This window comes from Theropithecus gelada, chromosome 16 (genome assembly GCF_003255815.1).
Source record: "Theropithecus gelada isolate Dixy chromosome 16, Tgel_1.0, whole genome shotgun sequence".
Taxonomy (NCBI): Eukaryota; Metazoa; Chordata; class Mammalia; order Primates; family Cercopithecidae; genus Theropithecus; species Theropithecus gelada.
The window spans coordinates 69,340,110-69,365,557 of record NC_037684.1 but is presented as its reverse complement, the minus strand read 5'-3'; the positions used below and the strand labels follow the sequence as shown (position 1 = coordinate 69,365,557).

Here is a 25,448-nt window from a genome sequence, read left to right as displayed (position 1 = left end):
ACAATTGATCTCCTCACATTTAATCCTCACAACCACTACAATCACCTCAAACTCAAACTCTAAGCAGCTGACGCCCCCTGAGGGCACAGCTCTTATCTGGTGGGAACAGGCGCCATCTCAGCTAAACTCCAAACTCCTAAGACCCGCCTTCCACAGAAACGCCTTTCCTGACACGGTGCTTCCGGAAGTCCCGCCCCAGGAGAAAAACAGCTTCCGGAAAAAATGGAGGCCAGGAAACCGGAACAGACCGGGGCCGCTTGAGACGCTCTAGTATTCCTCTACTCTATGGCCGCTGACAATTGACAAGGCCCGAGCAGTAAGACTCCTTTCTATTGGATGAGCAGCCTCGCGTAGGCGGGCAGCTCGGTGCACGGCGCGCTGACTGGCTGAATCTGCCATGCGGAGCGGCTGTGCGGTGCGTGGGACGCGCGGACTGAGGTGACCGGCGGCTTTTCTTAGTTTTAGTGAAGACGGGCGCATGTGGGCACTTTGCTCGCTGTTGCGGTCCGCGGCTGGACGCACCATGTCGCAGGGACGCACCATATCGCAGGCATCTGCCCGCCGCCAGCGGCCGCCCAAGGACCCGCTGCGGCACCTGCGCACACGAGAGAAGCGCGGCCCGTTGGGGTCCTCCGGCGGCGCGAACACCGTGTACCTGCAGGTGGTGGCAGTGGGCAGCCGGGACGCGGGCGCCGCGCTCTACGTCTTCTCCGAGTTCAACCGGTCAGTGCGCCGCGCCTGGGGTTCCCTCAACGAGCCACGCCCCGTCCCGCCGGGCCCTCAGTGCGGTGCAGCCTCTGAGCATCGGGGCACCTCCCAGGGCTTCGGCTTCCCTGCTTCACAAATGTGGTTCACTGTAGCGGGGGTTCGTAAAGTTATGGTGGGTGGGAAATCCCAGATTCTTTGCATCCATGTGATTTCTGGGGATCTGTGAAGAACTTCAGACTTGGGTCAGAGCGGCCTCTTCCCAGCCCTAGGGCCCGGCCTGGCTGTCAGCACTTTCGGAGCTCCACCCTCTTCCGTGCACCCCAAGGCCAGTGTGTCGTTGTTAGCGTGTGGAGTGGACAGATCTGGTGTGTAGCCAGTGATGGGGAAAGAACCCGTTTTGTCCCAGCACCCACACACACGGGCCCCCACTCCCCTCCACCACTCCTGTGGAGGACTCAAAACCCACCATCCTAATAGCAGAAATGTGGTTCGGTAGTCCAACGTGGACTTTTAATTTTTTTTTCTTTTTTGTTTTTTTTCCAGCGTCTACCATAAAGCAACGAATTGGTGTCAGTTTACAGAATAAAACCTTCTGAATGTCTTGTGTAATGTTTGTCTTGTAGATACCTCTTCAACTGTGGAGAAGGCGTTCAGAGACTCATGCAGGAGCACAAGTGAGTCAGTCTCTTGCTTTTGGAGGGGGAGTTGATTACGGGGCTTGAAAGCTGAAATGAGAGGCCAGGTGTTTTTTATAGCAAAAGTGGTCCTTGTTCTGTTCATGTTATCCTGTTTAAATGCTTTCTCATTCTTAGGTTGAAAGTTGCTCGCCTGGATAACATATTCCTGACTCGAATGCACTGGTCTAATGTTGGTGGCTTAAGTGGTGAGTATATTCTTTGCAGTGTCAGAGGCTGGTGGGAAGCCTCCGGGAATTTAACCTGCTTGACCGTTTTTCCGCGTCTGGGGTGGGGTGGGCAGCTAGACTTTTTTTTTTTTTTTTTGTCAGTGGCGTGATCTTGGCTCACTGCAACCTCTGCCTCCTGGGCTCAGGTGATCCCCTCACCTCAGCCTCCCAAATCGCTGGGACCACAGGCCCACCCCACCACACCTGGCTAATTTTTTTTGTATGTTTTGTAGCGACTGCGTTTTGCCATGTTGCCCAGGCTGGTCTCAAACTTCTGGGTTCAAGCAATCCTCCTGCCTTGGCCTCCCAAAGTGCTGGGATTATAGGCATGAGCCACCGCACCTGGGCTGGAATTCTTTTTATAGTAGCCCAGTCAGCTGCAGCACAGAGCATTAAAAGCTGTGACTCAGAAGAACAGATTTTAATATGGATACCCCCTCTAAGTGTTACCATCCACTTAGTTTCTTGGGTTGTGGGGCCAGAGATTTGTGGCAGTAAACTGGAGAGTCTAGTGGTGGTGATTATAGTTAATATGTTTACCGTAGACGCCATTGGCAGCCGCACGCATACCCACTGTCCAGATTACCCTGTCATTTATGTCTCTCAACTAGAAGGTCAGGATTGTGTTGCATCCAAATTCTGTGGGCTTGGTGGCATGTACAGGAAGGAGTGAAGTGTTAGACCAATCTCCCTTCTCAGGACTGAGACTAGGGTGAGGCATTTAGGGTGCCGCCCTTCACTTTCATGATTCCTTAAATTTTGCACACTGGGTGCCTTGCTACTTCACCCTAGTAACAGTTCAGCCTATTCTAGAGGCATTTAAAAAATATATGATGTCCGTTACACCTCTGGCTGGCATACTTCCGCTCTGTACATCTTCCCTGGTGATACTTCCAAAGCTGGAAGGAGGGGATGTAGATAGATAGCTGGATTAGTACAGAGTGCTCCTCCTGTTAGTGACGACAGGTGAAGTTGATGAGAGATCTGATTTTATGCATCCTTTTTAGGAATGATTCTTACTTTAAAGGAAACCGGGCTTCCCAAATGTGTACTTTCTGGACCTCCGCAACTGGTGAGTCTTTCCTGACACGTCTTTCAAAACCAACCTTTCCTTTTGTAATGTCAGTAACAAGAGTTTTCCTTTTTGCAAATCAGTCTTCTGCCCTCCAGAGATACCTGGTCGTTGAAACGCTTCCCCTTTCAGGTTAAAATGAGTTCAAAGCCTGATTAACTGTATGACCTTAAACGAGTTACTTTACCTTTCTGAGCTTTAGTTTATTGATCTGTAAAATTACTATCATGTTTCGTAGAGTTGTTAAAGATTAAATGATGTAGCCCATATAAAGCACTAGATCGCTTTATTAGATTTGTTTGGCACCAAGTAGGCACACAAGAAAGGTCAGCTTTTGTTTTATTCAGTACATTTCTGACGTCTTCTTACCTTTCAGACCAGCTTATTACACTCGTGGGAAGTCGTGTGTGTGTTGTTGAATGTAACAGTTCATTTTCCAGTTCTTGAGAAAAAAGTCACCAGGACCTGTTAAGTCTTTCCCCAAAATAACGTTTGAAATCCATCCATTTGTCTCTTATCGAGGCCTTCCTTATCTCTGTTTTCTGCACCTGTAAACTACAGTAGCCTCCCATATCCATTCTCGTCTTCCTGTAATCCATCTGCCACACAGCAGCCAGAGAGGTCACATTAAGACAGAAAAGTGGTGTTTCACTTGCCACCCTAAAGCCTTTCATGGGCTCCCCATTGCAATACAATCCAAAACACCTTGATATGGCCTATAAGTCCTGTAGGCCCCAGCCCCTACCCTTACTTCCATCTGTACCCATCGCTGAGCTGTAGCAGCATGGGCTGACTCTTACACCCCTCTAACTGTCTTCTTCAGGACTTTCGCCCTTCCACAAGTTCCCTCTGCCTCTTCTAATTGCTGCCTGTGTTGTTACTGAACTTTCAGGGCTCAGCTAGAGGGTCATTTACTCCAGAACTGTCTCCTCCTCCAGACAAGTTGGATCCCGGCCCTCTGTATTTTTCATTTTCCTTGCAGAGCACTTAGCATAATGCCACTAAGCTGTTTGTGTTATCATGTTTCATTTTGTCTCCTCCACTGGCATGATTAGAGCAAGGACTCCATCTCTTTTTCCTGCTGTGTCCTTGGCATCTGACATAATGGATACTCAGTAAATATTTGTAGTAAATGATGTTCAAAATACTTACTAAGCTTTGTTTTATGTTGATACCTATTGGTAACCTTTAAATACTTGAATAGTTGCTGTGTTCTACATTTGTTCAGCCATAACTGCTCATTTCTTTGTTTTTCATTAGGAAAAATACCTCGAAGCAATCAAAATATTTTCTGGTCCATTGAAAGGAATAGAACTGGGTATGTCTTTGTGACTCATTATCTGGTATTTCTAACTCATATATACCCTGACCTCTCTAATTAGAATCCATTAAAAAATCAACATTAAATCTCAAAATCAAATGCTTCACCACCGTGAGATTTTTTTTTTTTTTTTTTTAAATAGATGGAGTCTCGCCCTCCCACCAGGCTGGAGTGCAGTGGCGCGATCTCAGCTCACTGCACCCTTCACCTCCTGAGTTCAAGGGATTCTCCCGCCTCAGCCTCCTGAGTAGCTGGGACTACAGGCGCACACCATCACGCCCAGCTAATTTTTTGTATTTTTAGTAGAGACGGGGTTTCCCCATGTTGGCCAGGATGGTCTCGATCTCTTGACCTTGTGGTCTGCCCACCTCAGCCTCCCAAAGTGAGAAAGTGAGCTACCACGCCTGGCTGGAGATGTGTTTTCTAAATAGTGACATTTTCTGTGCTCCCACCTCATGCTGCAAAAATAGGGGCCAGGTCGGCAGCAGTGATTGAACAGCCGATGCATGCCTGTGTACATGCTGGGTAGCATTCTCCATCCAGACAGCAGGGCTCTGCCTCAGTTCCAGAGGTGCTTCTCGTCGTTGAGTTGCTTTGAGTTGGGGGCGGGGGTGATGAGGGGCTCCTAAAGGTTTTATGGCCAACTTTGTACATCGAAACGCAGCTCCAACTGTGTAGCGGATGGGAAGACTCTTGATGGGAAGAGGCCTCACTGAGGATGCTAGCAGGGCCCTTGTCCTGGCACTGGTGTGCATCTGTGGCTTGTTAATACTCCTCTTTTATAGAAACACTAATACTTTGTTTCAAAATGTACATCAGCTCTTCTGGTTGAGCTGATGGGTTCCCTGGCTTCACAATTCTGTTAACTTGGGCCTCTGAAAGTCGAGTACTGGTTTCTTGTTTTTACATTTTTAACGGATAGTCATCAATGATTGTAATGTCTTTTCATCTGGCTGTAGTAAATATAAATGGCTGACCAAAATACACTTCTATTTATTTCCTAAAAATGGTAATCTCCTTAGAAAGTCTGGTTTTCATGTCAGATTCCCACCATAATTCTGAGGCAGTTCAGTTGCTCAGTGGTTGGTGATCCTGGAAATTACTCTTCCCACACATCTTCACTGATGCAATCGCTTTGCTGTTGTGTGCTTTTCTTGTAGCTGTGCGGCCCCACTCTGCCCCCGAATACAAGGATGAAACCATGACAGTTTACCAGATCCCCATACACAGTGAGTATGAAAGCCAGGTTTCCCAGGAGGAGGGTGTAGGTCCGAGTAAAGAAAACATGGGTGAACATAGAAACTGAACACTTGCTTTGGGCACCCTGTTTTGTGTTCTGAGCATGATTAGAAACTTCAGCTGAGGAATTAAGGTATGGCCCCTGCCCTTAAGGAGCTTATAATCTTACGGATAAGCACATCTAACTCATGCCTAATGTTAGTGATTTTGCTTTGGAATATTAGATAATCAAGCACTCTCAGTAAATAGATTGCATTCAGGTTTGCACATTCATCGCTTAGAGGTTTTTTCCCACAGGCGTAAGTACCCTCTTTTGATGAGAGGATCATGAAGAGGTTTGCACAGATAGATTTTTTAAAATAAATAATGATTACAGCAACTTACAAGAGGGTTAGAAGCTCCTACAAATTCTGAAGTACCAGGGCCAGATGATGTGGTCTTACCTTAGGAAAAGAATCAGTCTTGTCCTTGAGCTTGGCTAAAGACATTCTTGTCTGGTTTTACTTACATATAAAGAGAGTACCAAGCAGTAGGGGTATTTCCTTGATAATACTTACTCATGTGATGCTTACCAAGTAGTGCTGATGGGTAACAGACCAGAGCACCCAGCAAAGGCCAGAGAAGTCCAGAACCTGGCGGAGATGAGGCTTATGCTGACTGAAGGCAGAAGGTAGCAGGGAGGGGAGGAATGAGTTGGAGCAATGACACAGGTGCTCCTAGGCCAGTGCTGTGATGGGCTGATCAGCAGTCCCATTGACTGGCTCGCTCCTCCTGCTCAGATGCCTTCTCACACCTGAGGCCTGCTGTAGCAACCTCCAGCCTCAGTTGCATCCCTTTGTTCATTTCTAGCACCCTGTTCTCCGCTCCATTGCATGTGACAGGTAACTTTCACGTGTCACTTGCGTGATCGATGTTAACATGCTTAGTTTTGCTGACCATCGTTTTTTCAGTGCCCGGCAGCCCTCAATGAATGAACTTACGTTCATCATTGTTGCAGCTGTGCTTTAGCTTCTTAGAGCAGCGAATTTTTTTCCCATGATCTTGAGCCTTAACTAAATGTAAAACGAGGCTCCCTCTGGAGATAGGTACCCTTTAGGCCTATGTTTTTTAGTGGGAGTCATAATAAATACGCATGTCTACAACTCACATGCTGTTTATATAACACATTGTTGAGCTGGTACCATGGTCAAGGCTGTGAGCTAAGCAGAAACATAAAGATTAATGGACGTAAGTGCACCCCAGAAACCAGGTAGGAAATTAACTAGTTATTTCCTACTGTATAGTAAAAGGTGTGCTGATTTCATTGGCATTCTGGCATTCCCACATATAAACATCTGGGCCTCGACTCTCCGCTCACCTTGTGCAGTGTGTAATGTGGTGGTGTCTGTACTGACCAGGTGAACAGAGGAGTGGAAAGCACCAACCATGGCAGAGTCCAGAAAGGCCTCTCGGCAGGCTCAGTCCAGAGCGATCTTCAGACTCCGAGTCAAATGAGAATGAGCTGCACCTTCCCCGTGGTAATAGTATAAACAAAACAGAGTGGTGGAAAAGCTCGTGTTTTCTTAATTCTCTGCCTCGTAATGCTTGAAGAGAGTCGTTATTATAAGAAAGCCACGTGTGTAAACAGATACTTCTTCCTGGGCTGCTTATGACTTGGCCCTTGGAGGGAATGAGAAGGGTTGTTGTAAAGGTGGCAGCCTGGAGCTTTAATAACAGCCAGTCCGCAGTTTTGGCCACAGGGTCTGGGTAGGCCCAAAACTGTTCTGTTTTCCCAGAGAACAGGGCCTAACAAACGATTTGTTTTGTATTTTTCATTAATGTAACTTTCATGCAAATTTTCCGTTTAATGTGGAAACTATAACTGCAAAGCCAATGAGATAGTCAAATCAGTGAGAGGATCTGCACCTCTTCTTCCAGAATGACAGCCCACTAGGAAATGGAGTTAAAAGTCCAAGTTTAGATTAACTCAGGAGTTGGGCTGCTTCAGGAGTTTGCTGTCCTTAATAGAAGACCAGCGTTGGCAAAGCTCGGCAGCTCCTCTTTCTGTCCTGAGGTCTTATCTAGTGACTGAGAACTGGCTGACCCCTATATGCTGTCCTTGTTTGGATGGCACTGGGTGAAGACTGATCCCAACATTTTCTCTGCAGGCCTTTGAACTTTTGTGTTATTTCACGTTATATGCGTTATAAAGCACATTACAATATGTTTTTCTCTCTCTTCTGCAGTCCTAGGTGAAATGTGTCATTTAAAAAAAATTTCACTTGCCATTCTAAAGTTTTTCTGGCAAGAGTTTTGTGTTTTTCATTTACCCAAAAAACCTCCGCATAAGTAGGGGGAGAAAAGTCTTCTTGAGTGTATTAGTGTCTTCAGCCTTTGTATTGGGACAGTAGCGTCCATTTAATTTTTATGCGAGGTGAAATTAGGTATCAGGTCGTAATCAGTTTGTGATGTCTTGACAACTTTCACATTTACCTTGTGATAATTAAATGTGTTTTTCCTCAGGTGTTAGCCAGAGAAGAGGGGTAAGGGACCCTTCCCTGGTCATAGCTTTCATCTGTAAGGTAAGGGAGCTTTTCTCGAGGGCTGTACATTACTGGGGGCTTGGTCAGCAAACTCTGGTGTGCACTTTTTCAATAATTTGAGGGTAGCTGCTCCTGTTACCTGAAACAAGAAGAGATAGCAGATCTTCAAAAAAACTGATGGAAGTCCAGGTGCAGTGGCTCACGCCTGTAACCCCAGCACTTTGGGAGGCCAAGGAAGGTGGATCACTAGGTCAGGAGTTCGAGACCAGCCTGACCAACATGGTGAAACCCTGTCTCTACTAAAAATACAAAAATTAGCTGGGTGTGGTGGCGTGCACCTGTAATCCCAGCTAATTGAGAGGTCAAGGCAAGAGAATCGCTTGAACACAGGAGGAGGTTGCAGTGAGCTGAGACTGCACCATTGCACTGCAGCCTGGGTGACAGAGCAAGACTCCATCTCAAAGAAAAAAAAAAATTCTATAGAGATGATACTGGCAATGAGCCTGCAACAAGTATCACTACTGACCTTTCATAATTGTCATCACTTGTAGGTTTCAGAGTTTAGATGCCCTGTTTCTCAAAATAACCCCATACTTTTATTTCCTTTTAAATTTTTTTCCAGTGCCCTGTCAGCCTCCATACTTTTTTTTTTTTTTTTTTTTTTTTTGAGAGTCTGTCTCCATCACCCAGGCTGGAGTGTGCAGTGGCATGATCTTGGCTCACTGCAACCTCCACCTCCTGGGTTCAAGTGATTCTCCTGCCTCAGCCTCCCAAGTACCTAGGATTATAGGTGCATGCCACTACACCCAGCTAATTTTTGTATTTTTAGTAGAGACGGGGTTTCACTATGTTGGCCAGGCTGGTCTCACTCCTGACCTCAGGTGATCCACCCGCCTTGGCCTCCCAAAGTGCTGGGATTACAGGCGTGAAGTACCATGCCTGGTCCATATTCTTTTATATTTGCCAACGATTGGTCCTTTTAGAATTCAGAAATTATTGAAGGCAGCTGTGTTTGTTTTCCTTCAACTCCATCAGGCCTTTATTTGAAGTCAGTTTTAACTCTGTTGTACTTTATTTCATTCCCCTGCAATAGCTAAGGTCTAACATCAGATTGATTGGAATATTAGCTAGCATTCACAAAGGCCTAGATCTGTAACTCTGAAATTGGTCAGATCCCATTAAAAATTTTTGTTACAATAAGCTGTTTGTAAGATCCGACTGGTGGCTTATTTTTAATAGAATTACACATTAAAATTTTATCAATACAATTTGCAACAAATTTGTCTAAATATGTGAAAAGATTTCATTGCCTTTTTGTGGGATTAGATTATTTTTTAATGTTGATTTTGAAATATATTTGGAATTTTTATCTAAATTCTAAAACCTACAAGTGAAAATAATAATGAAAGTAAGTAGTAATTTTAGTGGCAAGATCATTGCCGGTATCATTTCTGTCGATTTATTTGAATAATGTGATTTTCCTAAAAGTTAAGTACTATTGTTAACAGGCTTATTACTTGTACGTTTTTGAGTTTTAGAGAGCAAAATCATTTTTTAAAGTTTTAAAAATATTTTTGATAATCTATGTTTATACTGTTTTTTAAATTGTTTTATATGGTAATCTTTAAATCATATTCCTCCTTTTTCCTGAATAGCTAACAGCATGATGAGAAGTGACAAGCTCACTTTTACACACCCCGGCAGTTGCCCTATTATCAGGCAGCCGTTCCTGGGGGCTGCCAGCTGCCTGCCTTGGCTTTTCCATCTCCTTCCTCGCTGTCTTCTGCTGCTTCTGAGGGCTGCTGTCACTGGATTAGCCCGTAACCCCTTTCCCCTCTTGTAATTAATTTGCTGCTCTCAGGTGGGGTTTTGGAAAGCAATAAAGCTGAGCTAGGTCAAGTTCCAGGAGTCTCTTGGCATGAGGACCTGAGAAACTCATCTGATGGAAGACCCTGGCTTTAGGCAGCTGGTGCACTGTTGGGGCATTGTTGGCTGCGTTCTGGCTCTCAGCAGCCTTCCAAATATCTGCATTCCTCAGAGAGGAACATATCTCCATGGGTTGAGTTCAGCTCTAGGGAGATGGGTTTCCCTGCCTTAAGTCTGCAAGTACCTTTTTTTTTCTTTCTTTTTTTTTTTTTCATTTTTTGAGACGGAGTCTTGCTCTGTCGCCCAGGCTGGAGTGCAGTGGTGTGATCTTGGCTCACTGCAACCTCTGCCTCCCGGGGTCAAGCAGTTCTCCTGCCTCAGCCTCCCGAGTAGCTGGGACTACAGGAGCACACCACCACGCCCAGCTAATTTTTGTATTTTTTTAGTAGAGACGAGGTTTCACCATGTTGGCCAGGATGGTCTGGATCTCTTGACGTCCTGATCTGCCTGCCTTGGCCTCCCAAAGTGCTGGGATTACAGGCATGAGCCACCACGCCCAGCCTTTTTTTTGTTTTGTTTTGTTTTGAGGTGGAGTCTCGCTCTGTCGCCCAGGCTGGAGTGCAGTGGCACGATCTTGGCTCACTGCAACCACCACCTTCCAGGTTCAAGCGATTCTCCCTAGTCAGCCTCCCAAGTAGCTGGGATTACAGGTGCTTGCCACTATGCCCAGCTAATTTTTTTTGTATTTTTAGTAGAGACAGAGTTTCGCCATGTTGGCCAGTCTGGTCTCAAACTTCTCACCTTAGGTGATCTGCCAGCCTGGACCTCCCAAAGTGCTGGGATTACAGGCGTGAGCCACCACGCCCGGCCATGAGTAACTTTTTAACTTCAGGGAGTTAAAAGAAGATGCACATAGTTGATGAAGATTTATTTATTTTTTATTTTTTTTTTAAATTTATTTATTTTTTATTATTATTATACTTTAAGTTCTAGGGTACATGTGCATAACGTGCAGGTTTGTTACATATGTATACTTGTGCCATGTTGCTGTGCTGCACCCATCAACTCGTCAGCACCCATCAACTCGTCATTTACATCAGGTATAACTCCCCATGCAATCCCTCCCCCCTCCCCCCTCCCCATGATAGGCCCCGGTGTGTGATGTTCCCCTTCCCGAGTCCAAGTGATCTCATTGTTCAGTTCCCACCTATGAGTGAGAACATGCGGTGTTTGGTTTTCTGTTCTTGTGATAGTTTGCTAAGAATGATGGTTTCCAGCTGCATCCATGTCCCTACAAAGGACACAAACTCATCCTTTTTTCTGGCTGCATAGTATTCCATGGTGTATATGTGCCACATTTTCTTAATCCAGTCTGTCACTGATGGACATTTGGGTTGATTCCAAGTCTTTGCTATTGTGAATAGTGCCACAATAAACATACGTGTGCATGTGTCTTTATAGCAGCATGATTTATAATCCTTTGGGTATATCCCCAGTAATGGGATGGCTGGGTCATATGGTACATCTAGTTCTAGATCCTTGAGGAATCGCCATACTGTTTTCCATAATGGTTGAACTAGTTTACAATCCCACCAACAGTGTAAAAGTGTTCCTATTTCTCCACATCCCCTCCAGCACCTGTTGTTTCCTGACTTTTTAATGATCGCCATTCTAACTGGTGTGAGATGGTATCTCATTGTGGTTTTGATTTGCATTTCTCTGATGGCCAGTGATGATGAGCATTTTTTCATGTGTCTGTTGGCTGTATGAATGTCTTCTTTTGAGAAGTGTCTGTTCATATCCTTTGCCCACTTTTTGATGGGGTTGTTTGTTTTTTTCTTGTAAATTTGTTTGAGTTCTTTGTAGGTTCTGGATATTAGCCCTTTGTCAGATGAGTAGATTGCAAAAATTTTCTCCCATTCTGTAGGTTGCCTGTTCACTCTGATGGTAGTTTCTTTTGCTGTGCAGAAGCTCTTTAGCTTAATGAGATCCCATTTATCAATTTTGGCTTTTGCTGCCGTTGCTTTTGGTGTTTTAGACATGAAGTCTTTGCCCATGCCTATGTCCTGAATGGTACTACCTAGGTTTTCCTCTAGGGTTTTTATGGTATTAGGTCTAACATTTAAGTCTCTAATCCATCTTGAATTAATTTTCATATAAGGAGTAAGGAAAGGATCCAGTTTCAGCTTTCTACTTATGGCTAGCCAATTTTCCCAGCACCATTTATTAAATAGGGAATCCTTTCCCCATTTCTTGTTTCTCTCAGGTTTGTCAAAGATCAGATGGCTGTAGATGTGTGGTATTATTTCTGAGGACTCTGTTCTGTTCCATTGGTCTATATCTCTGTTTTGGTACCAGTACCATGCTGTTTTGGTTACTGTAGCCTTGTAGTATAGTTTGAAGTCAGGTAGCGTGATGCCTCCAGCTTTGTTCTTTTGACTTAGGATAGTCTTGGAGATGCGGGGTCTTTTTTGGTTCCATATGAACTTTAAAGCAGTTTTTTCCAATTCTGTGAAGAAACTCATTGGTAGCTTGATGGGGATGGCATTGAATCTATAAATAACCTTGGGCAGTATGGCCATTTTCACGATATTGATTTTTCCTATCCATGAGCATGGTATGTTCTTCCATTTGTTTGTGTCCTCTTTTATTTCACTGAGCAGTGGTTTGTAGTTCTCCTTGAAGAGGTCCTTTACATCCCTTGTAAGTTGGATTCCTAGGTATTTTATTCTCTTTCAAGCAATTGTGAATGGAAGTTCATTCATGATTTGGCTCTCTGTTTGTCTGTTACTGGTGTATAAGAATGCTTGTGATTTTTGCACATTAGTTTTGTATCCTGAGACTTTGCTAAAGTTGCTTATCAGCTTAAGGAGATTTTGGGCTGAGACAATGGGGTTTTCTAAATATACAATCATGTCATCTGCAAAGAGTGACAATTTGACTTCTTCTTTTCCTAACTGAATACACTTGATTTCTTTCTCTTGCCTGATTGCCCTAGCCAGAACTTCCAACACTATGTTGAATAGGAGTGGTGAGAGAGGGCATCCCTGTCTTGTGCCAGTTTTCAAAGGGAATTTTTCCAGTTTTTGCCCATTCAGTATGATATTGGCTGTGGGTTTGTCATAAATAGCTCTTATTATTTTGAGGTACGTTCCATCAATACCGAATTTATTGAGCGTTTTTAGCATGAAGGGCTGTTGAATTTTGTCAAAAGCCTTTTCTGCATCTATTGAGATAATCATGTGGTTCTTGTCTTTGGTTCTGTTTATATGCTGGATTATGTTTATTGATTTGCGAATNGTAGTTGAGCGGTTTTGATTGAGTTTCTTAGTCCTGAGTTCTAGTTTGATTGCACTGTGGTCTGAGAGACAGTTTGTTATAATTTCTGTTCTTGTACATTTGCTGAGGAGTGCTTTACTTCCAATTAGGTGGTCAGTTTTGGAATAAGTGTGATGTGGTGCTGAGAAGAATGTATATTCTGTTGATTTGGGGTGGAGAGTTCTATAGATGTCTATTAGGTCTGCTTGCTGCAGAGATGAGTTCAATTCCTGGATATCCTTGTTAACTTTCTGTCTCGTTGATCTGTCTAATGTTGACAGTGGAGTGTTGAAGTCTCCCATTATTATTGTATGGGAGTCTAAGTCTCTTTGTAAGTCTCTAAGGACTTGCTTTATGAATCTGGGTGCTCTTGTATTGGGTGCATATATATTTAGGATAGTTAGCTCTTCCTGTTGAATTGATCCTTTTACCATTATGTAATGGCCTTCTCTGTCTCTTTTGATCTTTGGTGGTTTAAAGTCTGTTTTATCAGAGACTAGGATTGCAACCCCTGCTTTTTTTTGTTCTCCATTTGCTTGGTAAATCTTCCTCCATCCCTTTATTTTGAGCCTCTGTATGTCTCTGCATGTGAGATGGGTCTCCTGAATACAGCAGACTGATGAGTCTTGACTCTTTATCCAGTTTGCCAGTCTGTGTCTTTTAATTGGAGCATTTAGTCCATTTACATTTAAGGTTAATATTGTTATGTGTGAAGTTGATCCTGCCATTATGATATTAACTGGTTATTTTGCTCGTTAGTTGATGCAGTTTCTTCCTAGCCTAAATGGTCTTTACATTTTGGCATGGTTTTGCAATGGCTGGTACCGGTTCCTTTCCATGTTTAGTGCTTCCTTCAGGGTCTCTTGTAAGGAAGGCCTAGTGGTGACAAAATCTCTAAGCATTTGCTTATCTGTAAAGGATTTTATTTCTCCTTCACTTATGAAACTTAGTTTGGCTGGATATGAAATTCTGGGTTGAAAATTCTTTTCTTTAAGAATGTTGAATATTGGCCCCCACTCTCTTCTGGCTTGTAGAGTTTCTGCAGAGAGATCTGCTGTTAGTCTGATGGGCTTCCCTTTGTGGGTAACCCGCCCTTTCTCTCTGGCTGCCCTTAAGATTTTTTCCTTCATTTCAACTTTGGTGAATCTGGCAATTATGTGTCTTGGAGTTGCTCTTCTCGAGGAGTATCTTTGTGGTGTTCTCTGTATTTCCTGGATTTGAATGTTGGCCTGTCCTACTAGGTTGGGGAAGTTCTCCTGGATGATATCCTGAAGAGTGTTTTCCAACTTGGTTCCATTTTCCCCCTCACTTTCAGGCACCCCAATCAGACGTAGATTTAGTCTTTTTACATAATCCCATACTTCTTGCAGGCTTTGTTCATTTCTTTTTCTTCTTTTTTCTTTTGGTTTCTCTTCTCGCTTCATTTCGTTCATTTGGTCCTCAATCGCTGATACTCTTTCTTCCAGTTGATCGAGTCGGTTACTGAAGCTTGTGCATTTGTCACGTATTTCTCGTGTCATGGTTTTCATCTCTTTCATTTCGTTTATGACCTTCTCTGCATTAATTACTCTAGCCATCAATTCTTCCACTTTTTTTTCAAGATTTTTAGTTTCTTTGCGCTGGGTATGTAATTCCTCCTTTAGCTCTGAGAAGTTTGATGGACTGAAGCCTTCTTCTCTCATCTTGTCAAAGTCATCCTCCGTCAAGCTTTGATCCGTTGCTGGCGATGAGCTGCGCTCCTTTGCCGGGGGAGATGCGCTCTTATTTTTTGTATTTCCAGCTTTTCTGCCCTGCTTTTTCCCCATCTTTATGGTTTTATCTGCCTGTGGTCTTTGATGATGATGGTGACGTACTGATGGGGTTTTGGTGTAGGTGTCCTTCCTGTTTGATAGTTTTCCTTCTAACAGTCAGGACCCTCAGCTGTAGGTCTGTTGGAGATTGCTTGAGGTCCACTCCAGACCCTGTTTGCCTGGGTATCAGCAGCAGAGGCTGCAGAAGTAAGAATATTGCTGAACAGCGAGTGTACCTGTCTGATTCTTGCTTTGGAGGCTTCCTCTCAGGGGTGTACTCCACCCTGTGAGGTGTGGGGTGTCAGACTGCCCCTAGTGCGGGATGTCTCCCAGTTAGGCTACTCAGGGGTCAGGGACCCGCTTGAGCAGGCAGTCTGTCCCTTCTCAGATCTCAACCTCCGTGTTGGGAGATCCACTGCTCTCTTCAAAGCTGTCAGAGTAGTTTGCGTCTCAGTTGATGAAGATTTAAAGGAGAAAATGAAAATCAAATGTCATTCGGCACTCAAAGGCCTACATGTCATTTCTGACTTTTTTCTGTTACTGTGTGTGAAAATTTTTTTTTTCCTATAAAATGATTATGACATTTTCTGATAGAATTATTGTTTGCCTTTCTAAAATAATAATATATTACGGGTTTTTTTTTTTTCTTTTTTTGAGACAGAGTCTCTGTCGCCCAGGCTGGAGTGCAGTGGCGCGATCTCGGCTCACTACAAGCTCCGCCTGCTGGGTTCCTGCCTCAGCCTCCCAAGTAGCTGGGACTATAGGCGCATGCCACCACGCCTGGCTAATTTTTTGTATTTTTAGTAGAGACGGGGTTTCACCGCCTTAGCCAGGACGGTCTTAATCTCCTGACCTCATGATCTACCCGCCTCGGCTTCCCAAAGTGCTGAGATTACAGGCATGAGCTGCTGTGCCTGGCCTATTAGGGATTTTTTATTGTAATTTTTCTCCAAGATAAAAGCAGTGACGTTATATTGCCAAATAATTGAAAAATACAAGAGAAATAAAATCATCCATCCTTTTGTTAGCCTATCACTGTCATTGAAATACTATGTTACATGGCAGTTTGCTTGCTGGTTGCTGTGTTAGGCAGTGCCCTGGTGACATTCCTTTAGCTATGGAGGAATGTAGAATGACAGAACAGTGTTTCTCCTCGATGATACTTGAAGGATATTTATTAACTTTCATATTGAATTACATTTTATTAAATTTATAATGAGTTAATGCTGGGAAATAAAACACTGATTTAAGTCATTTTGGCTTTTAGTACTAAAGCATTTGACAATAAATGACTTCTTCAGAATATAGTATACCTTCTGAAAGCAATAAAGGTGTTTTAATGAATTGTAAGCAAATAATATTATTTTATTTTTTACTTTTTTTGAGATGGACTTTCGCTTTTGTTGCCCAGGCTGGAGTGCAATGGCGCGATCTTGGCTCACTGCAACCTCCGCCTCCGGGGTTCAAGTGATTCTCCTGCCTCAGCCTCCTGAGTTGCTGGGGTTACAGGCATGCACCATCATGCCTGGCCAATTTTGTATTTTTAGTAGTGACAGGGTTTCTCCATGTTGGTCAGGCTGGTCTCAAACTCCTCAGGTGATCCTCCCGCCTCAGCCTCTGAAAGTACTGGAATTACAGGCGTGAGCCACCGCGCCTGGCCAGCGTTATTTTTTTTTAATCTGGAAAAATACACTTCTAAGAAAATTGATTAAAACCAAACTTCTTCATTAGCCGCTAAAATCACATTTATGTTCTCTTTGCTGCAGCTTCACTTAAAGAGAGGAAGCTTCCTGGTGCTCAAAGCAAAGGAGCTGGGCCTTCCAGTGTGAGTGTGGGGGCGAGGCTTCCTGGGACCCCCTGGGTACACCTTTCCACTTAAGGAAATCCCATTTCACGGAGGCCGTGCCTCTTCATTTCAGTGGGACGGCTGCCATTGCTCCCATCATTGCTGCTGTCAAGGAGGGGAAAAGCATCACTCATGAGGGAAGAGAGGTGAGACGCCTGGTTTTCTTGATGATTCAGCAGTTACAGGTAGGGTCCGGAATGCTGGGCAGATCTGTCTGCTTCAGGCCCTACAGACACCACTTTTGAAGGACATAGAACAGTTTGGACATCACTCAGCTGAGTGACAAAATGGCCTCTTTTATCTGTGTTTGTCCCGCATGTCAACACGGCTGCATTCGAGCATTTTTGTAGATTGTCCTTTTAGGATCTGGTCATCCTCCTCCTTAAAGGGTGCATGCTTTCCCTGGTACTTGAGCTCAGGACAGTGTCTAACAACAGACCCCATATGGATGGGCCTGGGGTTTATGGTCCAGAGGAATGTCACCGTATTCTTTGTCAAGATATTTCCTCTGACTTCTAAGGAGATTAGGACCAGTGGCCACAGATTGAAGAAAACCTTAATGCCAAGCCTCCTTTCCTGGCCAGTGTAGGCCTGAAGTGCCTCAGCCTGACAGTTACCTATTTAGGTATCCACAAAGAGACCAGAAGGGTGTTGATGGTGATGTGTAAAGTTGATTTTGTGCTTTGTTTACCTCTCAGCCCGCTGGATAGGATATGTCATGTTAGCAGTTGCGTTGAAGGCAGTTCAGTTTGGTTCCTGAGCTGTGACCGCAGTGGACGGGCTTTTTTGATTTTGCAGATTTTGGCTGAAGAGCTGTGTACTCCTCCAGATCCTGGTGCTGCTTTTGTGGTGGTAGAATGTCCAGATGAAGGCTTCATTCAACCCATCTGTGAGAATGCCACCTTTCAGAGGTAATGAGGGGTCTCTAGGGTGGGAGAAGTGAGAGCTGAAGCACAGCCCAGCATCGACATGGGCATCTTGTGGCAAGAGCCGTGTTTCTGGGAAGGCCCACTGTCTGGGTTTACAGTTCAGAGGCCAGGACTCCTGCCTTAAGTCACTGTTGGTAGTTGGTGGGCTCCGGTGTACACAGCCTCAAAGTGAAATTAGAAAAGGTTGAAAACTAGAAACCACTGAGGACTAGAAATTCAGCTAGAACTCTTATAGCTCTTATACTAGAAGAAATTCTAGAACTTTTTTGAGTTCTAACTAATGCCCAGATTATTTTGAACTGAATTAATTTTCTTCCATTACCTGCATTGAAACAAATGAGGTGAGTCAGAGTGTGTGAGACTGTCGTGGTCAAGAGTCTGTGTTATGGGATGGAATCACAGCTGGGGAATGTCTTTTGGGCCACCAGCCACTCTGTTTTTTGTCCTCCATCAAAGTTATCCAGTTTTGCAGTTCAGCTTTCACCCCAGGTGGAATCATCTTTGACTCACGTATCTGAGTTTGAGTCTTTTCCCTCACTCTTAATGGTTTACTTGTTTTTTTCCTGTTCCTAGTTTGTATCTACCTGGATTTTTTCACTTGTCTTTTTTCTTCTTACCACAACAAATCCTTTTGGGCTGCTGTACCCCTTCCGAGTCAGAGTGTTAGGAGTTGGTCCGCTTTATTCTCTGTGGGTGAATGTGGGTGCCCTGGTAGCCCGGGCTTTGTATTTTAATCAAGTGTTGGGCAGCAGAGCCCAAAACTCATTTCAGTGAATGAGGTGTTGTTTGAGAGCCGTGTGCAGATGCATGGTGATGGTGGGGTAGATAAAAGTAGCTACCGTGTGCATTTCTTTTTAAAGGGAACTGGAGGGAAACGCATCGGCATGTTAGTAAGTGCTCTGTTGTCCAGGTGGTGGAATTTCAGACGATTTTCATTTTCTGTGCCTGTGTCTCAGGTCCTCTGGAAGACAGACACCAAGGTGGCATTGGAGGTGTAGGAGGTTTATTCGAGGAAATGCTCGTGAGAGGGAAAGGAGAGCGGGAGCAGGAGGAGGCAGGGAGAACCTGGGTCTGGCTTTGCAGGTCAGACCCCTATAAGGAACTGCAGTGCTGAGAAAGGATCAGCCAGGCCGACTGGAAGGCCCAGAGCAGAGCTTGCCAGATAGAGGAACCCCGTGTCCATTGGAAATGGCCCAGCAGCAGGGTCTGCTGTGAGAGCATGGCCTGGGTGTGGAGCCTGTCACCTCACTGCAGTGCCCACAGAGGGCCACACGATGCCCCCTCCCTGACTGCATGGTCCCTGTCTTTGTGTGTCCTGAGTCTGCATCACTTTGTAAAGCCCCACTTTTCTGCCCAGGTACCAAGGAAAGGCAGATGCCCCTGTGGCCTTGGTGGTTCACATGGCCCCAGAATCTGTGCTTGCGGACAGCAGGTACCAGCAGTGGATGGAGAGGTATGGAGCCCAGCCCAGCGGCACTTGGGGTAACTCTTCTGGGCAGTGGTGGCTTCCCCTCTCCTCCCCTCTTGCTGTTTCAAACGCTACCTACCCTTCTGCGCCTGCCTAAACTTTCTGTGGGATTCCTGCCTTGCCAGAATTCTAGGCGTCCCAGATCTGTGCCACACTTAGGAAGACAATGCACCGCTAGGTGGCGCAGTGTCCACACGATTCCATTTATTTTACATCCTCCACACTCTTCAGGGTGTGTGAACGAATACTGCCGTTTGGTTGAGGATTCCAGAAGTGAATCCCAAAGAAGAGACTGCAGATATGAAATGACAGCTTCCATTTACTGAATGCCCACTTTGTGGGAGGCAGTGTGTGAAACACCCTTCATTTCACTTCATTTCCTCTAGGGTTGTCCCCAGCAGCCCTGGGAGGTAGATGTTTAGTCACTGGAAGGAGAGGGAGCTTCACTTTTTCCTCAGGACATCGCTGGCCAGGGCCAGGTGGAGGCGTATGAGTTGAGCTCGGGTCCGGGGTGACCTTGGGCTGCTTTTTGGCCCCTGCCTGTGTCTCCCCACATGGCCCCTTTACCTGCCCCTCGCTGCATGGCCTGCTCTCCTGCTGTCTCTTTCATTCCTCAGGGTTGGAGTCCCCTATTTGTATGCCCTGGACATCTTCTTTTTCTTGTTTTTCCTCTCTTTCTTCCCAGCACACCTGAAAGGCAGCTGAGCTAGGGAACGCCGGGCTTTGAGACAGCAGGAGTGGGACCATGTTTGGCCATGTAGTAACACTGTTTGGGGCAAGTCACTGAACTGTTTGAACACCTCATCCACATTACCACTCCCGAGCTCAGCACCACTCCTCGGGGAACTGCTTCCTAACAAACGCTGCAAATGCCGGCTCTGTTTCATTGCAGGTTTGGGCCTGACACCCAGCACTTGGTCCTGAATGAGAACTGTGCCTCAGTTCACAACCTTCGCAGCTACAAGATTCAAACCCAGCTCAACCTCATCCACCCAGACATCTTCCCCCTGCTCACCAGTTTCCCCCATAAGGTAGTGTGTCAGACCGGCCCCTCGTCGGCCCAGCTCTCACCCCCTCTCTTTCTCTCCATGAATGCATTTTGTCTCTTTCAGAAGGAGGGCCCCACCCTCAGCGTGCCCGTGGTTCAGGGTGAATGCCTCCTCAAGTACCAGCTCCGTCCCAGGAGGGAGTGGCAGAGGTCTGTGCCATCTTGAACTAATGGAATCGTCTCAGTCGGGTTGGGAAACATTTCTGTAAATAGCCACATAGTAAATGTTTCAGGAGGCTCTCCAGACCATATGGTCTCTGTTGCAACTATTCAACTCCGCTTTGAGCACAAAAGAGCCACGGACAATAAGCTAATGAATGGGCTTGGCTGTGTGCCAGTGCGAATTTATTTAGAAAAGCAGCCTACTCCAGGCTGGGTTGAGGTGGGCGGATTGCGGCCAGTAGTTCTCCTTTTCTAAAACTGCCTTGCATGGAAATAGCAGTGATAGAGCTCATGTGTTTCACAGTATAGAAAATAAGAAACAAAGTTACCCATAATCCTGTGGCCCAGAGATAATGGTTGATAACATTTTTTTTTTTTTTTTGATTTGTGTGTGTGGGTTTATGGCCTGACAGTCTTCTCCTGTGTCACTAAATAGTCTTAAGTAACAAGATTTTTATTGGTATTCCAAATAGGGACGTTTGCTCATTTGGGATGTTTCCAATTTTTTGCTGTTTTAATGAAACAATAAATGTCTTATATATAAATCTTTGATGGGAAGTCTGTTCCCTTCAAGTCATTCCTAAATGCGGGATTACTGGCCCAGAGTGTGACACTTGTTAAGGTACTTAATAAATGTAAAATGCCATCTTGAAAGTCTCTTTCAGTACACTCCAACCAGGAAAGTGAACAGCCTTACTGCCCCACATCTTAATTGTAACTTATTTTCTTTTTGAGACGGAGTTTCACTCTTGTTGCCCAGGCTGAAGTGCAATGGTGTGATCTCAGCTCACTGCGACCTCCGCCTCCCAGGTTCAAGCAATTCTCTTGCCCCAGCCTCCCGAGTAGCTGGCATTACAGGCGCCTGCCACCACGCCTGGTTAATTTTTTGTAATTTCAGCAGAGACGGAGTTTCACCATGTTGGCCAGGCTGGTCTCGAACTCCTGACCTCAGGTGATGCACCTGCCTCGGCCTCCCAAAGTGCTGGGATTACAGACATGAGCCACCACGCCCGGCCTGTTTTAATTTTTAAAGATCTGAACCTTGATTTTAAGTTGCCTGCCCACTCCACAGTGTTTGTATTAGAATAGAGCATGTGCTGGATTATGACTGGATGCTGTGTGCTGTTGAGGTCGGATACTTGGGGCCCTTTAAGAGACTGTAGTAGCAAGACTCGGGCCCACAGTGACATCACGGGGTTAAAGAACCTGGTGTCCATTTGTCAGCATCTGCACAGGCTCTTAACACACAGCAGCGATTCCCAGCCCTAGCCGACATTCACATTTACTTCATGCTTGTGAAAAATAATGCATAGGGCCTGCCCCAGACCCAGTGAATTGGATCTTGAAAGTTAGGCTTGGGACTTACAAGCCCCCAGATGATTTTAATGCTCTGCCAGGTTGAAGAGCCACCTGTCCAAGAAGTTGTCACTCCATGTGATCTGGGGCTTGCTAGGAAAGTGAGATCTCAGTGTAGAGCTGCTGAATTGGCTTCTGCATTTTGCCAAGGTTCCTGGATGTGAACATGAGTTTCAGAGTCACTCCTCTAGGGACTCTGCTTCTCAGCTGGGACCATTCACCCCTTCGAGGACGTTTGGCAATGTCTGGAAACATTTTTGGTTGTCACAGTCTAGGAAGTAGAGGTTGGGGTCCTGCACCAGGACAGCAGCACTGGCCACAGAGAAAGAAGAAAGCATCTTGCCCTGAGCATCAGTAGTGACTGGCCCTGAAGCAGAGCGAGGCAGCATCCAAAAGGCGGTGGAGCAGAACTGCCCCAGATCCTAGTCACTTACCCTTCAGTGTTGATCGGAAGGAACTTCCTGCAGATTGTCCCCCTGAATTTATTCTGGACATCCACGTTAGGGTCTGCTGAGGCCATATATGCCGTCCGTCACCTGAGATGCTTCTCTCTCCCCCTGCAGGGATGCCATTATTACTTGCAATCCTCAGGAATTCATAGACGAGGCGCTGCAGCTTCCCAACTTCCAGGAGAGCGTGCAGGAGTGCAGGCGGAGTGCACAGGACGGCCCAGCCCCAGCAGGTGAGTGGGAGCCCGCAGAGCAGCCTTTCTTTCCTGGGCTCTGCCCCCTCCTGCTGTTTTCACAGCATTGAGTAGAGTGCTGGCGGGGCGCATTCTAACCTGGCTTTTCAGTTTAATCCAGGGCTTCTCTACTTTGGCTCTATGTTAGAATTATGGCCATTAGAGGAGGGGGCTTTGTGGAGTTTAAGAATCCCAATTCCTGGCTGGGCGTGGTGGCTGACGCCTGTAATCCCAGCACTTTGGGAGGCCGAGGCGGGAAGATCATGAGGTCAGGAGATCGAGACCATCCTGGCTAACATGGTGAAAGCCTGTCTCTACTAAAAATACAAAAAATTAGCTTTTTTTGTGTGTTGTGTTGTGGCGGGCGCCTGTAGTCCCAGCTACTTGGGAGGCTGAGGCAGGAGAATGGTGTGAACCCAGGAGGCGGAGCTTGCAGTGAACCAAGATCGTGCCACTGCACTCCACCCTGGGTGATAGAGCGAGACTCCGTCTCAAAAAAAAAAAAAGAATCCCAATTCCACCCAATCAGAGCATTTGGCGATGGCACCCCAGCATTCTTGACAAGACATGCATTGAGTGAAACAGTTTAGTGAGCGCCTGTGGAAAGAGCTTTGAACAGGGACTTGGCTGGCAGGGATCTCGTCCTGGCTTTGTGGATGCACATCCCTGGAGGATCTTGGCCACGTCACTCAACTGAGGTTGAGGGCCGGGCACAGGCTTTGGAACCATCGGGTCTCCCTGGATTTGAATCCTGACCCTGCCTCTTACCATCTTCACTGGAAACCTGGGCCTCTGAGTCTGTTTCTCCCTTGTGAAGCAGAGCATTTCCTACCTGATAGAACTGGAAGGATGAGACCGAAATGCATGGTCTTGCAGTAAGAGCTGGATGCAAGGCACACACTGCTCTCTTGAAATAAATGACAATTCCCAGCATAAGAAATGTCATTTTTTAAATGTAAAAGAATGACAGAAATTCTTTTGAAGAAGTGACTAGAGAATTTATTTGTTCTTCTCAGCCCTTTGGTGACAAATAGCCAGTGGGTCCCACACTGGTGTGAAGTCCTTTGTGTGGGGGTGGTTGCCAGGGGCCTGCCAGTCCCCTTCCTGGGAAGCTGGACGGAACTGTGTTGCTTACCCATCTGTCTTAGTGTGTTTTTTATTATTATAAAAGAATATGTGAGACTGGGTAATTTATCAAGAAAAGAGGTTTATTTAGTTCGTGGTTCTGCAAGGTCACGGCCCTAGCTCCCAGTGACGGTTTTCACACTGTGCCATAACATGGCAGAAGAGGGCAAGTAGGAAGTGGACGCTTGTGAAGTTGGGAACACCTGGGCCGCACCCTGGCTTTATAACAACCGCCTCCCCCGGGAACAAATCCATTCCCTTGAGAAGTACTCCAGTCTCCTGAGAGCCAGTACTTAACTACTGCAGCTCCAAGCCACTCAGGAGGATCCGTCCCCGTAGCCCAAACACCTCCCACTAGGCCCCGCCTCCCAACACCGCCACACTGGGGAGCACATTTCCACATGAGGTTTGAGGACAAACCAATGATACTCAAAGCGTTGCACCTTCTCAGGGCTGCATGCTGGCTCCCTTTTGACCCCAAGGAACGGATTGTTTCACATGGATTTTTTCACAGAGAAAAGAAGTCAGTACCCAGAAATCGTCTTCCTTGGAACAGGGTCTGCCATCCCGATGAAGATTCGAAATGTCAGTGCCACACTTGTCAACATAAGGTATGCTGCTCTCCCAGGAAGCAGCCTTCCATCAAAGGCGTGTTTCCTTTTTAAACAAAAGTCCTGCTGCACTCACCAGTCGATTTGAAAATGCAGCGGTATCAAGCCCTGTCACTTGTCATGTCGCCTGGAGTGTCTAGGAGAGGAGCGTGGCCTTACTGCATTTTATAGCCTCAGTAGCAATGTTTTTACCCTGGGAATCACCACAGTTCATCCCATGATGTCTTTTAATAAAAATAGCTGATATTACTGTGTGCACTACACCTAAGAAATCATCTCGTTTAATTTTTACATTAATCCTATGAAGTGGTGAGTAACTACCCATTTTGTTGAGGGGTGAACCGATGCTCAGAGAGGTGACTTGCTGTAGTTCCTACAGCTGGTAAGTGGGGCATCTGAAGTTTGAGCGGGGACTTGGGGTCTGGATTGCTACCTGGTATTGTCCCCCAGCTATCTGTTGCTAGTATGTTAAAAAGCTTTAGGGTTCTGCACATTTGTGTTCAGCTCCTTTATTGGATTCCCCTTGACATGTTTTTTAGTTGATTCTCTTGGGTTTGCCTGGGGTCATTTATCAGCAGAGAGATTAGTCAAACGCGTTGTGAAATGTACATGTTACCTCTGCAGATAGTATGTGAAGAAAATAAGATTGTGCATTAGTAGGTTTGTTTTTAAATTTTGCTTTGTCATCTTAGATGCTAGTGATGGATGAGAAACAAGCAAATAGTGCATTAAATACATACAGCAGTGACGAGATGTGCCCTGACATCAGAAATACACTATCTGGGGGTGTGTTTCTCTGTGGACGAGGACATGCAATAAAGCAGCTTGGAGTGAGCCAGCCTCTCCCGGGGGCTGAGATCCTGGGGGAAGAAGGGCTTTTAAAGTTGCTGACCTGACCCCCCTGCAAGTGGCTTTTGAACCGGCTGAAGCTAATGGGAAGGTGCTATTGCCACCTTGTGTCCCAACTCCCTTTTCCCCGGAAGGTCATGTCTCAGCACTGAGGCTTCTCTCTGCAAAATGGGTGCAGCCCTCTCCATCTTCCTGGCTCCTCCCAGAGAAGGAAGAAGGCCAGAGTGGGTCAGCACTCTCTCTGCCTTGGAGCAGAGCTTCTGAAATGCACTGCACATCAGAATAGCCCAAGAAGCTTGTCAGAATCCAAGCTCCCAGAGCCCTGCCTAAAACCAAGTCAGAAACCCCGAGTGACACCTGGGAGTCTGCGTTAACTAGCTCCCTGAATGAAGCACCTGCAGCCCGCCCGGCCCCAGGTGTCTTTGAGGAAATGAACTGAGGAAACCCCGACCGCATGCAAAGGGGGAAAAGTCCGACGGCAGCTGGACCTAGAAACAGTCTCATATGGCCCAGTGTCTGTCCTGGTATTCTCAAGAGAGGCTGTGGCCACAGTCAGTCTGTGTAGTCAGATTTATTGTTAGGACTAAATGCTTTAAGCCTCCTATAAACTTTTTTTTTTTTTTTTTTTTTTT

General features: G+C 45.8%; 1 protein-coding gene across 4 annotated transcripts in view; it reads left to right on the top strand.

The window, feature by feature from the left end:
- Positions 1-248: 248 nt before the first annotated feature.
- The window catches only part of ELAC2 (elaC ribonuclease Z 2), a 29,745-nt gene continuing 4,545 nt past the window's right edge, over positions 249-25,448 (top strand). The window contains exons 1-16 of one of the 4 annotated variants that reach the window (XM_025363628.1): positions 249-723; positions 1,332-1,382; positions 1,521-1,591; positions 2,620-2,684; positions 3,945-4,002; positions 5,166-5,234; positions 6,642-6,761; positions 7,747-7,805; positions 16,507-16,565; positions 16,660-16,732; positions 17,385-17,497; positions 18,873-18,968; positions 19,876-20,014; positions 20,099-20,181; positions 22,113-22,231; positions 23,871-23,967. In XM_025363628.1, coding sequence (XP_025219413.1) covers positions 479-723; positions 1,332-1,382; positions 1,521-1,591; positions 2,620-2,684; positions 3,945-4,002; positions 5,166-5,234; positions 6,642-6,761; positions 7,747-7,805; positions 16,507-16,565; positions 16,660-16,732; positions 17,385-17,497; positions 18,873-18,968; positions 19,876-20,014; positions 20,099-20,181; positions 22,113-22,231; positions 23,871-23,967 — 1,517 coding nt within the window. In that variant the 5' untranslated portion in view covers positions 249-478. Of the gene's footprint in view, positions 724-1,331; positions 1,383-1,520; positions 1,592-2,619; positions 2,685-3,944; positions 4,003-5,165; positions 5,235-6,641; positions 6,762-7,746; positions 7,806-16,506; positions 16,566-16,659; positions 16,733-17,384; positions 17,498-18,872; positions 18,969-19,875; positions 20,015-20,095; positions 20,182-22,112; positions 22,232-23,870; positions 23,968-25,448 lie in introns of all 4 variants that reach the window. The other 3 variants (XM_025363627.1, XM_025363629.1, XM_025363630.1) reach the window with 3 other exon arrangements.